The sequence below is a fragment of the Equus caballus genome, chromosome 20 (genome assembly GCF_041296265.1).
Source record: "Equus caballus isolate H_3958 breed thoroughbred chromosome 20, TB-T2T, whole genome shotgun sequence".
In the NCBI taxonomy this organism is placed as follows: Eukaryota; Metazoa; Chordata; class Mammalia; order Perissodactyla; family Equidae; genus Equus; species Equus caballus.
The window spans coordinates 34928733-34942845 of NC_091703.1; the positions used below are offsets into that span (position 1 = coordinate 34928733).

The 14113-nt window shown below is 57.6% G+C and overlaps 1 protein-coding gene across 4 annotated transcripts; it reads right to left on the bottom strand.

The window, feature by feature from the left end:
- Positions 1-278: 278 nt before the first annotated feature.
- On the bottom strand, positions 279-13708 carry EHMT2 (euchromatic histone lysine methyltransferase 2). 4 transcript variants are annotated; one of them, XM_023624649.2, is made up of 28 exons: positions 13607-13700; positions 12894-12960; positions 12578-12796; positions 12230-12483; positions 11332-11416; positions 11199-11239; positions 10930-11085; positions 8999-9136; positions 8803-8917; positions 8542-8643; positions 8173-8321; positions 7944-8087; positions 7625-7860; positions 7364-7546; positions 7161-7243; positions 6547-6653; positions 6324-6446; positions 6135-6236; positions 5199-5303; positions 4955-5109; positions 4702-4869; positions 4107-4251; positions 3659-3736; positions 3182-3297; positions 2998-3084; positions 1453-1531; positions 1135-1310; positions 279-790 (listed from the first exon to the last, which is right to left on the bottom strand). In XM_023624649.2, exons 1-28 carry the CDS (start codon positions 13646-13648, stop codon positions 610-612), a joined length of 3636 nt encoding a protein of 1211 aa, XP_023480417.1. In that variant the 5' UTR covers positions 13649-13700; the 3' UTR covers positions 279-609. The 4 variants fall into 4 exon arrangements, with proteins under 4 accessions (XP_023480417.1, XP_023480418.1, XP_023480414.1 ...); XM_023624650.2 differs by lacking the exon at positions 8542-8643 and having other exon boundaries at positions 13607-13708; XM_023624646.2 differs by lacking the exon at positions 13607-13700 and having other exon boundaries at positions 12894-13266.
- Between the last annotated feature and the right edge of the window lie 405 nt (positions 13709-14113).

Genomic DNA, 14113 nt, shown 5'->3' on the forward strand with positions numbered 1-14113 from the left:
CTCTAAGAAAATCCTTCAGTTTTGCAAACGACCTTAACCGTGGTACACTTACACCCACACCCTCCCGCCAAAGATTAAGTGTTGAGATTTGCCTTTGAGCCCTTGACTAGAGCCTGCCCACAGTGGTCCCCCTACAATACAACCCTCCCCTCCCACTGGTCGGCTGTCCACACCAGCCACACCTGTCCAGCCTGCTTCCCAGCAGCTCTGCCCCTTGGACCCATGCTCCCTCTGGCTATGTGTGCTCCCCCCTGCCCCTTGCCAAGTCACCCAGACAGTTATTACCAAACCCAACATTTATTGAGAACAAAGGAAACCAGTTGGCATAGAGGCCCATTTCAATTCATCAATCTTCAGCAATGGGGAATGGGGGTAGGGGTGGGGGTGGCCAGCCCTGAAGTCACTCTCCCAGGGAGGAACCAGCTCTGGGAGAGAGGGGCTGTCAGACCTCCAGGGCCTGGCTGGGGTCTCTGGCCGAGGAATGTGTGAAGGGGTAGGGGGAGAGAAGATGGCAGCATCCCCAGGTGTGGGCTGTGAGCAGCAAGTGGCAGAGGCGGCTGCTGAGCCGGTGGCCATCCAGGGGTGGGGAGGGGAGGGTGTGGTCCGCTCTCAGGGGTTGACGGGGGGCAGGGAGCTGAGCTCAGGCAGCAGCTCAGGGTGGGGGTCCAGGCGGGCCAGGCGGCTCTGCTCCAGGGCGATGGCCTCGGCTGAGTGCTTGCACTTCTCAGAGCCACACTGGCAGGTGAAATATTTGCTTTTGATGTCCCAGAAGCGGTCACCATAGTCAAACCTGTCAGAGGAACACATGGGACCTTTAGGACCCAGACCCAGCTGCCCAAGCCCATCCCAAAGCACCCACCCCCTCCTCTTCTCCTGATGGGTTCTAAGCCCTCATATGTTCTAGGGACTTGCAGCCCCAGCACTGCCTGGGAACTTGTTAGAAATCCAGTCTTGGGGCCCATCCCAAATCTACAGGTCACAATCTCTCTGTGAGGCTCAGGACGCTGTTTACACTGCCATCTGGGAAGCTCTGCTCTAATCCATGCCTGGAAACCAGGTGCTCTCCAGCCTTCAGCTTCTGGTCCAGGATTGCTGCATCTCCCACACCCCTGGGCTCACCCTGGGACACCTCACCCCAGCTCCTCCCCAGTCCGGATGTCTCGGGAACTGAAGAAGGCAATGCGTGGAAATCGCAGGTCTTGGTGCAGCATGAAGACCCGGACGGGGATGATGTTGGGGTCACACAGGTGGTTGATGAAGCGGCTGATGTTGCCATAGTAACGAGCATCAATGCAGTACACCTCTCCATCCTGAGGGGAAGGCGTCACTCTTCACACCTACCACCATCCTGCTTGCCTGGCCAACCTTCCCACCCACTGTCCACCCAGTCCCTCCTCCCCAGGTTTCCATCTGCTGACTGGGAGTAGGGGGGCAGAGGGGTCTCCTGCCCACCTTGTTGTCTAAGTCGAAGAGATAAGAATCATCCTCTCTCACATCGGCCTCAGCATCGGAGATCAGCTCCCCGACATACCTGGCGGGCAGGAAGTGGTGGTTCTGAAGATGAGCAGCGGTTATGGGGAGCCAGGTCCAGGCCCTGTCTCTCCTCACAGCCCCATGGAATCCTCTTCCACTATTTTCAGCTGCCCCAGTCACTGTCCGTGAATCTTACGGATCAACATGGCTGGGGTTGGGATGGGTGACCAGGCCATAGTGGGCCCAGAGGACATCATCGGGGTGGGCAGAGAGAGGTGGCTCCCCTCTAGCGGGGGAGTCAGGAGGAGGAACACAGGGATGTAAGCATGTGAGGGGACAACATAGGAGACACTCCTGCCAGTGAGGGTCTCCACTGGACAGCTGGAGAGGCAGTGGTGGGAAAGGTAAAGGGAAGGGCCCAAGCCGCGCCAGGGGAAGCCAAGGGTGAGCATGGACAAGCCCGCCTCTAGGGTGAAGGGGTCAGTATCTGCAGGCAGGTGGCCTTGGTGAGGATATCTGGTCAGGTGAGATGCTGGGAGGTTTGTGGACCGGAAATCACCCAGCAGGTGGTGGCGATGCTAGACTGAAGAACAGGAGAGGGGTCAGGGCTGCAGGAAAGGATGGAGCCACAGGAGCTGTGACGAACTCCAGGAAGGAGCCGGGAGCGAGGACCTCACATTTGGAAAGCAGAGGGAGAGGAACTGGCGAACAGGAAGGATGAGGACAGTGTCATGGGAGCCAGAGCTAAGCACGGTGGCAGATGCAGGAGAATGATGACCGAGACACACAGGGGGGGCAGGGAGGGCAGCATCAGCTGAGGGGTGAGGCAGGTAGAGGCAGATTTGCACAGAAATGAGCGGATAGTGGGGAAATGGGCCCAGGAAGAAGAGCCACTTGTCAGGGAAGTTGGGAGAAGACGTGACAGAGAAAATGGATGGTCCCTTACACAGATAAGTGGGGCTGAGGCCTTTTTTTTAAAGGCGAAAGGAGACCTAAATTAAGTTGGAAGGTCATGGGGTAGGAGCAAGGCAACAGGAAGATGTTACGGATGCTGGTCAGAGACAGAACAGACAGAGAGGGATGAGGCCCCTGAAGAGGCAGATAGAAAGGACCTGTTAACACCTCCATTTTGACCAAAAAAATGAGGCTCAAAGAGGTTAAGTAACTTGACCAAGGACACCCAGCAGCAGAGCGGGGCTCAAACCCAGGTCTGTCTCCAAAACTGGCTCTTTCCCCAGCTGGAAGGGCAGGGGAGGGGTGTCTGAGGTTGGGAAATACACCGAGGGGGAAAGAAGCAGGGAAGACATGGGCAGTGGTGACACCCTGAGGTCTGGGAAGAGTAGAGGCAGGCGCGGTCTTCAGCTGTGGGGACAGGGGTCAGAGAAGGATGGCTGGAGAGGGGTCAGTGAGAAGAGGTGGGACCCGTCAGGGTGGAGGGCAGAGAGGGAGGCCTGGGAGTCAGCAGTGGCCATGTACCCATCCCTCGCCCCCAGGGGCAAGGTACCCCTCCATCCCCAGACTCACTCGCAGATGAAGGTCCCCTGGGGGATGGTCTGCAGGGCGCGCACCCCCCAGCCCATCTTGGCTGTTCGGTAGAGCTGCAGTCGCACCCTGGGGGTGGGAGAATGGGTGATGTTGAGTGGAGGGACCTGGAAGCCCCACGGGAGGGGACGAAGGGGGGTGAGGCGGGGTGAGGGCGGGGCCTCACTTGATGCCGCTCTGCACTACGCGGTTCTTGCAGTTCCTCCAGCAGGAGCACGCCTGGTTACACTCAAAAATCAGCGGCGGCTCGATCTTGTTAAATTCCTGGAGCAGCCGCCCGTCCTGGGGTTGAGGAGGGGAGGACAGTAATTTCTGTGTGGCGCCCAGCCCAGCTGTCTGGGACTCCCAAGACTCCACAGAAAAATCCACCGCTGACCCCAACCCAGAGAAAGGGGGGGATGGGCTGGGGGAGGCCACAGATGCTCCGAGATCAGCGAACAGGAAGTACACAACCATCCCCTTGATTTGCATGTCCCTGGGCCAGGCCCATTTCTGTCCTGGCAGCATCTGGGAATGCCAGGTCCTGCCCTGCCCTCTCTGCCACTTCCCTGACAGGGCAGGAGGTGAGGGACAAGGTCCCAGGGAGTTGGCGTTAGTTAGAGGCTAGCTCCTCTGAAGGAGTGGCCAGGGCAAGGGCACATACCTTATCATACCAGCAGCGGATGCTGAGCTGGCCACACAGGCAGTTGGAGCTGGAGCAGTCGTCCACACACGTGCAGTGCTGCGGTGGGAGTCAGGGGTCAGCTCAATCCCCAGAACCAGCCTTGGCCCCTCAACTCTCAATGCTCCCTGACCCTCCCCAGCTGCTGCCCTTTCTCTAGGGTCCCTGTTTTAGGACAGCAGGTGGTGATGGTCTCCGGTGAGGGGGAATCAAGATGTTGTTGATGGGGTGTCCCCAGGGCTACCACGAGCCCACATGATACCTTCATGTGTCCTAGGAAAAGGAGGTCTTCCCCAGCTGGATGTAAGCCCACACCAGAGCTCCCTTTCAGCCTCACTCTCTTTCCAGCTGCCCTTGTTGGCCTACAACTTGCCTATCTGTACTCAGCAGCTCTGGGTGTCCCTCTGGGAGGGCCCAGCCCCCTGCTCACCTGCAGGTGGGTGATGTTGCGGTCGATGTTCATGGTGGACGTCTCGCAGTTCTCTGAGATGTACTTGTAATCCTCGGGGCAGGGCTCCCCGTCCACGCCGTTGACACAGGGAATGGGCACATTCTCGTAGCCCCGAGCCACATCCCTGGCAGAAGGGAGACAGGGCTTGGGGGCTAGAGTATGTGGTGAGGGTGAGAAGAGGGGGCTGGGAGGTCCCTGGGGCCTGGGGAGTGGGCTGGTGAGAGAAGGGGCGTTTCTGGGGGTTCATCAGGATGTGGGGAGTAAGGCTACCATGTAAAATGCAGGACGCTCAGTTAAATTTGGATTTCAAGTAGATAAAAAAATAATTTTTTGTATAGGTATGTCCCAACACCACATGGAACACTCATACTAAGAAAGTATGCACTGTTCATGTGAAACTCGAATTTAATCAGCTGTCCTCTACTTTTATTTGCTGTACCTGGCAGCCCTAGTGGGGAGGCAGGCGGTTCTGGGGACTCAGTGGGGCATGGGAGGGTGTGGGGGATGTTCTGAGGGTTCAGCGGGGCCTGGGGAGGGGTGGGAGGTGGTTCTGGGTGCAGAGGCCTGGGCTCACCGGCAGATGATCCTCTCCGTGCGGATGGCCCGATTTCCCACCCCGAGCCGAAGCTTGCGGTTGAGCTGGAGTGCAAACCACACGTCAGAGCGCTCAGGAGTCAGGTCCCATGCTGTGTCCCCCTCCTTGTTCCGAAGTTCAGGGTTTGCCCCACGTGACAGGAACAACCTGGGAGGGGACAGGAAGCCCGTGGGGTCTGGGGCTGCGAGAGGTGGTGGAGGGGTGTCAGGCGTGGGGCAGGCGGGGGGCTCACAGCACGCAGTCGTGGTAGCTCTCCCGGGCTGCGATGTGCAGGGGCGTGTCCCCATGGTAGTTCACAGCATGGAGGTCGCAGCGGGCGTTCAGTAGCACCTCGGCGATGGCGGCACTGCCGGTGAAGGAAGCCCAGTGCAGGCAGATGTTTTCCTCCTGTGGAGGTGGGAGGGGGCAGGATGGGCCCAGGCTCTACCTTCCTCAGGGCCAGGGGCCATCCCCACCCCAACCAAACTGTCACTCACGTTGTCCGTGAGGGTGACGTCAGCGCCCCGTGTCAGCAGCATGCGGATCACCTCGATGTGCTTGTGCTCTGCGGCCCAGATGATGGGTGTCCACCCCCCACTGTCCTGTGGGTGGGCAGAGAGGGAGGGACGAAGATGGGGGGCAGCCCTTGCCCTGACCCAGGGCACCCTAGCAGCCCTGCTCACCAAAGCAGCATGTGGTCCACAGCATGCGCTCTGGAGCAGACTCCCAGCTCCACCACGCACACGCTGCAGGACCCTGGGCAACTTATTATCTCTAGACGGCAGTTTCCTTATCTTTAAGATGGGACTGATAGTGTCTATCACTCAAGGCTGTGGAGTAATTTTTCTCTTTCTAAAAAATACTTAGTTCCCAAGTTTGCCTACTCAAAAGTCCTAGAAGCAGTGACCCTATAGCAATAAACACTCCTAGGCACACAGATGGCAATCTCTAAAAAACTTTTCCTATTTAAAGGAGCTAGAGTTGCTTAGAGAAATGGCAGATTCTGAGTCTGGGGCAGGAAATGTGCTGAAAGGTAAGTTTGCTCTCAAAGGCAACTGGGTCATATTAGAAACCACAGGAGCCTACTTCTAGGGGCTCCTTCTGGACAAAGGATGGACCGAGTCAAAGATGGAGAAGAATGACAGTAAGAGACTCTAAGACATCCAACATACAAAAAACGAAGAGTTAATAAAGAATCTTATTGGATAGTTCCAGAGATTAAGGCTGCAACTCATTATTTGGAAAACTGATAAATAAAAAGAAGAAAAAGTGTCAAGAAAAATACACATGAAGAAGGAAAAGGTGGTGACGGACTGGAGCAGCATGAGAGGCAGGAGGAGGGTCAGAGATCAGCCAAGGAGAAAGAGGACCCAGCGCCTGAGGCTGAGCCAAGAACCTGGGGCCAGGCTGGGCGGGCAGCCTGGGCCGCTGACCTGGGCATTGACGTCCACCTGTCCTGTGCTGAGCAGCAGGCTGACCATCTCCAAGTTCCCAATTTTGGCTGCGTGGTGGAGACAGGTGGAACCGTCTTCCTCCTGAGGGAGATGTGGGCAGATGAGTCCTCTGGCTGGTACCTCTAACCGGTCCCTGACCCTGGGCCCCAGTCTGCCCAGCCACCGCACCTTGCTGTAGACACAGCCACCGCGCTGTACCATGTAGCGTGCAACCTCCAGGTGGTTGTTCACCACGGCCTCCATCAGCGGCGTCCGCTGCTGCTTGTCCACTGCATTGATATTGGCTCCAGCCTGCGAGGAGGGGGCACATGGGCTGGTACCAGGGAGGGGATGGGCAGGGGAGGGGTCCAAGGGCCTGGTCAATGAGGCAGGGGGCCGGGCCTGTGCTGACCTGCAGCAGCACGTGGCAGATCTCCACGGAGCCCTTCTGGGCGGCTGCATGCAGAGGCGTGCGCTTGCTCTGCTGGTCGCTCTGGAAGTTGGGGTCCAGGTTGTCCACTGCGGGGAGAGCCCGCCACACCGGGAGAGGGAGGGACAAGTGGTAAGCGAGCTAGGGGGCAGGTGGCACCTCCTCCAGGAAGGCTTCTCAGGGCCCCAACCTGGGTCAGGACCCCCTCCTGGGCCTTCTTTGTGCTGCCTCCACCATGGCACTTATCAGAGAGTAAGGAGTGAACAGCACTAGCTCTGCCTGAGCTCAAACTGGCCCTGCCCCTTAGTACCACCGCTGTGCACTGGGCAAGGTAGTTAACCTCTCTGAGCCTCCGCTGGGAAGGCTGAAGTGAGTGAATGTGTATAAGCACTCAGAACAGTATCCAGAGCCTATGTGCTCATCGTTGCCAAAGCCCTCATCATTCCAGGTTATCTGTGTCTGTGTCCCCAACCACTTTAAGTCCTTTGGGGAAAGGACAATGTCCTTCACTGCTGCACTCCTGGCCCCGAGCTCAGTGCCTGGTATATCATCGGTGCTCAATCAAGGTTTGCTGAACAAATGAGCGGAATACTCACACAGCATGAGGATCACCTTCTGCAGCTCCCCCTGCTTCACTGACAGGTACAACTGCCGGGGGTGGAAACGGAGTTTCTTCCGCCTGCCATGGTGAGGGAGGGAGAGGGCGTGGGCTCCTCAAGCATCCGCCTCAACATCAACATCAGATCCACCCTTACAGCCCCAGCCCTAGTCACACCCCTGAGACCAATCCCCCACTCACCTCTCTGACTCCTGGATGACCAGGGCCTTCTCCAGGGCCTCCCGGCCTGGCCCAGGTGGCAGCCCCACGGCTGAGAGGCAGCCCCCATTGGGCAGGGTCAGGGAGGGCCCTGAGCTGTCGATGGTGTCAGCCAGAGGGTCACAGGGTGGGCGCCGGGGCTCCCCATGCCCTCGCATCCGGGCGCTGTGGGAGAAGGCGCCAATGTCGGGGGCGACAGGGATGGGGCAGGCAACAGATAGAAGGGAAAGGGGAGGACAGTACCTGGGCTGGGAAGTGTCTGCTCTTCCAGGGGCATCCTGGGCCAGGGGTGGGGGGGCAGGGGCGGCAGTGCCGGCTGGTGGGGTCACCCCGTCTCCCCGGGGGATGGTCACCTCCTGGGCTTCAGATGCGTCCTCCCCACAGTGAGGACAGAAAACCATCCCATTCAGCTGGGACACACAGGCCTTGTGGAAGCGGTGGGCCACACGGAAGTCGGGGTGGCACTCCAGGAAGGTGCCCTGGGGACAGGGAAACATGGTGAGGCTCTGGGAGCCCCTTCCTCTGTGGGACACACTGCCTGTCTGCCCCACAGGTCACTCACCGCTGTACAGAAGTAGCCACAGCCCGGGCAGCAGTGGTGTTTGACCATGCGGGCGCGGTGGGTCTCACAGAGCACCATCAGTGCCACTCGGCTTGATGGCCTCATGGTCTCCCGCTTGAGGATTGCAGCATTGCAGCCTGACAGCTGTGGGTAGTGAGGATGGGCGAGAAGAGAAGTGAGGCTGGGGCTGGATCGCCCTGGCACCTCTCCTACCAGCCCAGAGGCCCACCTCTCCATCCACACTCTCCGTGGCCATGCACTTGTGCCCCGCTCTCTCGCTGATGCGGTCAATCTTGGGCGCCTCCATGCGGCAGCTGCAGAGGGGCAACTCCTCAAACCCGCGCTCAGTCTCCAGTGAAGACGTGTCATTGGACACCCCTTGGATGGAGGAACAAGGGAGCTGAGGGAGGCCTTGTCCTTCACCCACTGGGACCCCTGGTGGGGCCTCTCACTCCCACCCTGCCTTTCCCTCCATGTTCCAGAACCCCCAAAGCCTGGCCATGGACACCCCAGCTCCAGCGGGGTCCCCCTCCTCCCAGTTCCCTCCAGCCCTGAGGGCGCCCCCTAGTGGCTCCCTATCCCAGCAATTGGCAATTACCAGCGTGGTTGGGGGAGAGGGTCCCCTCGCTGGGCAGCTCCAGGGACCCCAGAGGGACCTCCATGTACTCACTGGGGCCTGAGGAGCCCACACCATTCACTCCTGACACAGAGACAGAGAGAGTGAGAGTGCGAGCTCACAGGTGCCTGGACATGTGGTACATGCGGGTGTGCATGCGTGAGCGTGTGTGTACGTGCGCGCTCTCTGGGGGCTGGGAGGGAGGCTGGAGGAGTGGACCCAAAAGCAGAAGAGCCTCCTCACCTCGTGGCTCCTTGGCCCTCGGAGGCTCCCGCTTCCGCCGTTTCCGTGATGGCTTCACCCAGGGGCTGTCCTTCCGCCATTTCTTCTTGGCTTTGCGCCGGCCGCTGGAACCACTCTGGGGAGGAGGAAGAGAGTTAGAGAGCCTGGACCCCAGCCCACACCCCCTCCTCTGCGGACTCAGATCTCCAGCTCTCACTCTGTCTGACTGATTGCCTGACTCCTCATCTTCTTCTTCTTCCTCTTCTTCCTCCTCTTCCTCTTCTTCTTCCTCTTCTTCCTCTTCCTCCTCCTCCTCTTCCTCGCTCAGTTGTTCAGCGAGAGCTTCAACCTCAGACTGGGAGAGAGGCCAAGTGGGTCTGGGGAAACAGCAACCCCCAGGCCACAGCTCTCTCCTGGGGGGCACTTGGGGGAGAGAGGCAGAGCAGCACACAACCAAGCCCCACGCCTCAGACAGTGAGGGGAGATAGAGAAAACAACAATTACGCAGGCATGGCTCCCTGGTGGAGGTGAATGTAAGGAGGGAAAGGGCTGGATAAAGAGAGGGTTTGTACAATTTTATACAGCAGTGAAAAAGAAGGTGCTATAGTTAGATGCAACAACACACGTGAATCCTGGCAACACAGCATTAAGCAAAAAAAAGTAAGTTCCAGAAAACAGACGTATAGTATGACCTCTTTTTATGAAGTTCATAAATAGGCAAGACTACCAATGGCTGCTAAACATATTAGATGAAAAGCTAATGAGGGGGGCCAGCCCGGTGGCACAGCAGTTAAGTGAGCACATTCAGCTTCGCCGGCCTGGAGTTCACCGGTTCGGATCCCTGGTGTGGACATGGCAGTGCTTAGCAAGCCATGCTGTGGTAGGCGTCCCACATATAAAGTAGAGGAAGATGGGCATGGATGTTAGCTCAGGGCCAGTCTTCCTTAGCAAAAAGAAGACTGGCGGCAGAAGTTAGCCTAGGACTAATCTTCCTCAAAAAAAAAAAAAAAAAACAAAGAAATATTGGGCAGAGAGGAATGCGTCAATCCCCATCCAATCAGCCAACTCCTAAACATGAGGAATTGTGTAGGACAACTGACCTGGTTTCTTCAACAAATAAATGGCAAGAAAAAAATTTTTTAGAAGATGAGGGAAGCTATACATCAAGAGAGAGCTAACACAAATGTTAATCAAATCAGTGTGTGGACCTCATTTGAATCTGGACAAACCAAAATCCATTTATAAAACAAGTGAGGAAATGTGAAGATGGACTGGTAGTCAAGTGATGGTATGAGGGAATCACTGGTAAATTTCTTAGGTGTGAAAACAGCAATGCAGCGATGTTTGAAAACAGAAATAGGCCTTTTGTTTAGAGATACATATGGAAATATTTGTAGATAAAATGATATGATCTCTGGGATTTGCTATGAAACAATCCAGTAGGTGTGTGTGTTGTGGGAGAAAGAGATGAGTCAAGATCAGCTGTGTTTTGGTAATTGTGGGAGCTGGGTGACGGCCACATAGGGCTCACTCCTCTATTTTTTTTTTTTGAGGAAGATTAGCCCTGAGCTAACATTTGCCAATCCTCCTCTTTTTGCTGAGGAAGACTGGCCCTGAGCTAACATCCCTGCCCATCTTCCTCTACTTTATATGTGGCACGCCTACCACAGCATGGCTTGCCAAGCCGTGCCATGTCTGCACCCGGGATCCGAACCAGCAAACCCCGGGCAGCTGAAGCAGAACGTGCGAACTTAACAGCTGTGCCACTGGGCTGGCCCCGAACTCCTCTATTCTTTCCTGTATATTCGTTAAGTTTCTACAATAAAACATTAAATGAAAGCAACATAGACAAAACTAAGCATTATATTGCAAAAGCAAACGTGTAAGAGATAAAACCAAACAAAGAGCAAAGGCATAAACAAACAAATAGCAAGTAAACCATGAAGTGGGGTGTGGGACCCAAAGTCAAGGATGGTGGTCACCACTGTGGAGAGAGGTAAGGAAATGGAATGGGGTGGAGCACACACTGGGAACAAGTTATAGACAGGATGGGGCAGTGAATTAGTGGGTGTTCAGAAGATGAAAAAGTAAGGCAGGCAAGACTGGAGAGCAGGCGTGCTGGCCAGGAGGGTAGCCACTCCCTCTCACCTTGCTGTCAGAGTCCACACGCTCATCTACAGAGTAGGAATCATAGTAGAGGCTGAAGTCGTCACCCACTACTGTCTCCCACTCCTCCAGGGACCCAGGGTCTCCCTTCTCCAGGGTCACTTCTCCCGAACCCCGGGCAGAGCCCAACTCCTCTGACTAGGAAAAGATCAAAAAATTGAAGCTCCTGGCACTCCCCCACCAACCTCCCATTTCCGGGGAGGGCAGCCCCCCAGGTGGAGAGGCCTTGTTCCCTGCCTCTCCTGGCTCACCAGGCCACCTCCTGCGTTCAGCTTCCTCCTCTTGGCCACATCTGGAAGGTGAGAGAGAAAGGCATGAGACCTGCACTCTAACCCCTCAGGCCGGGCCAGGCCAAGCCACAGGTGGGTGGGGGGTGGGACTGACCTGAGGTGACCTTCCCCAGGGAGTGCACGTCATCACTCATGCGGAAATGCTGCACTTCAGGGGGCCGCTTCTCAGGGACTGGGGGCTGAGGGTGAGAGGGAGCACACTTAAGGTCAGGGAACATTTAGCCTGGAGCGCCAGGTGGGGGTGGAGTGGTGAGCCACACCCTCAACAATGCCATCTGAGTACTGAGAACACGGCAATAACACAAACTGCTGTTTCCCGGAGAGGAAGCGTGTCAAGCACATCCCATACCTAACACTCACTCACTTCTTCAAGCACGCAGAAGCAGGCCCTTTCTCCCCATTTTACAGATGAGAAAACAAAGGTTAAGGCCTTGACTAAAGCTACTCAAACCACATTCAGAACAAAATGATATCCAGAGCCCTAAAAACATTGTCATAAAGCCTGTGAGATTCTGGGGCCTTTGTCATTTCCCTTCTCTGTCATTTTTGTGGCCTTCATCTCCTTCCCTGTAGGGACTTGGCAAAATCTTTAAAAATGGAGCAGGGGCAGTTTCAAAGTAGGGAGGAAAAGTTCCCTTGGGGCTTGCTTTGAGGTAGAAAGGAAGAGTGGTTTGAAGTTTCTTTACACAGTCATTACCATAAGAGTAATTAAGACATTAACTACATAATTAACTCATTGACACTTCTCTCTTCTACTCCTCTCTCCCCAAGAATGTAAACTCCAGGAAGACAGGAACCTGTGTGTTCACAGATTAAACCCCAGCCTAGAATTCAACATACAGTAACCCCTTGGTAAATATGTGAAGCTGTGAATAGATTAGAGAAAGCCTAAAGCTAAATTGTAACAAAAGCCCACAAGCTATTTACAGTTGATTACCCCTGTTGATTACCCCTGTCTCTCTCACTCCCCACAATCCTCCTCCAATCCTCACCTGTCCGTTGCCGGGTTTGGACATGGTTTTCCTGGCTCGGTGGACCTTGGGTGGCCCCTCTGGGCCGGCTGTAGCAGGAGGGGGTTCAGGTCCTGCTGCCACTGCCCCCTGAGCCCCTGGCATACTCAGCAGCCTCATAGCCAAACTTTGGACTGATGGGGGTGATTTTCCAGCCCCTGTCATTGACATCTTGGCCCGGCTGGGACAGGCACTCCCCTTGCTGGGGGAAGACGGGAACGACTTTGTGGCATGGCCTGGAAAACAGGCAGGCAGGCAGAAGACAAGATAAGGGGGAAGGCAGAGTCAGAGGCTACCCCATCTCACCCCTCAGACTCCGCAGCCTCTCACCCAGCAGGATGCGGCCCCCATGGAGGTCCCCATCTCCCTCGAGATTCTCAGGTTCTTCCCCGATAAGTGGTGTGGCCCCTACAGGGGTGTCAGCCCCCTCATCGCCGACGGTCACGGTGACAGAGGCTGGGGATGAGGGGCCAGCAGGCTCCAGGGAGTCAGGGTTGGCCTTGGGCAGAGTCTCCTCACTACGAGGGGTGTCCCCCAAAGAGCCATGAACTGTAAGGGAAGATAAAAAGTTCAGCGTTTAGGACTCAGGGGATCCTGTGTTGGGGGAGGTGAAGGTCCAGTCGGGCCGTTTCTGCCAGAAACTCACCTCTCTCGGTGGCTCCTCTGGGCTCCTTCTCCAGCACCAGCGCCCCCATCTCAGCAGGGGCCTCCCCCTGGGAGGGGACACAAGGGATAGGAGGACTGGTCAGCCCAGTAGGAAGTTGGGGGGCCCAGGACGCCTGGGCCCTGGGAAGAGAGAGTAGGCTCCGGGGCCTACCTCTTCCTCTATGGGGGCCCCCCCTTCCGCGGCCTCGGCTGCCCGGAGGGGCCGCACGACCCCTCCCCCGGGCCCGCATCAACCCCCTCCCTCTCGGTAGACCCCGCATCTCAGGGGCCGAGAAGAGAGGAGGGGGAGGGGGCGGGGCCTCCGCGCCCCGGCCCCGCCCCCTCCTCCCGGCTGCACGCGCCGCTCCCCCTTTGTCCCCCAGGCCGCGGGGACCCCGGGCACCAACCCCTCCAGCGCCCGCTGCCCCCCAGCCCGGTGGACGGCCCCTCGTGCCCCTCGCGCGTGCTCCTGGGGCCCCGGCGCCTGCCGCCCACTCGGGGGCAGCCGGCGGCTGCACGCGCGCCTCCGTGCCCACTCCCCCCACCTCCCACCCCCTGGTCCCCTCATCCGCCCCCGGTGCTGGCCCTCCGGAGTGCTGCAAGTCCCGCCCGGGCCCCCCGGCCCCGTTGCACCCCCGGAGCATTGCACGGGCGCGCGCTTCCCCCGGGCGCGCGCGCGGGCATGCACCCGCCTCTCCCCCTCCCCTTCCGCACCTCGGCGGCCGCCGCCGCTGCAGCTCCCGCCGCCGCCGCCATCGCCGCTTGCGCGGGGGGCCGAGCCGGCGCGCGGCCGCCCCGGGTCACGTGGGCGGGGGAGGGAGGGCTAAGAGGAGCCTTAAAGGAGCCAGTACGCTCTTTCTGGCCTTTTTCCCCAGAGAGCGGCTTCGGAGAGACGGCAGTGGCTGTCCTAGGCTGGGGCCTGCAGGGGAGAATGCCTTCCATTCCTGGCCTCAGCCCAGCGGGGAACCGAAGGCGAGGCACGCCTGGGTCCAGGTGTGGCTTCTGCATCCCCTACCTGGTTTTAGGTAACAAGCGGAGCGTCTGAGCTTTCCGGCTCTCGGCAGCGGTTGTATTTCCAATCTGGTCCGCGTGTGCTTCTCCCGCTTCTGGTTGCTTTCTAGTTTCTGGGTCACCAGATAGAAGGCTCGGCCTCAGTTTTGGCCTCGCTTCTCTAACGAGCAAGAAGGGGGCGATGGGGACGCGCGGAGGACACCTTTCCTC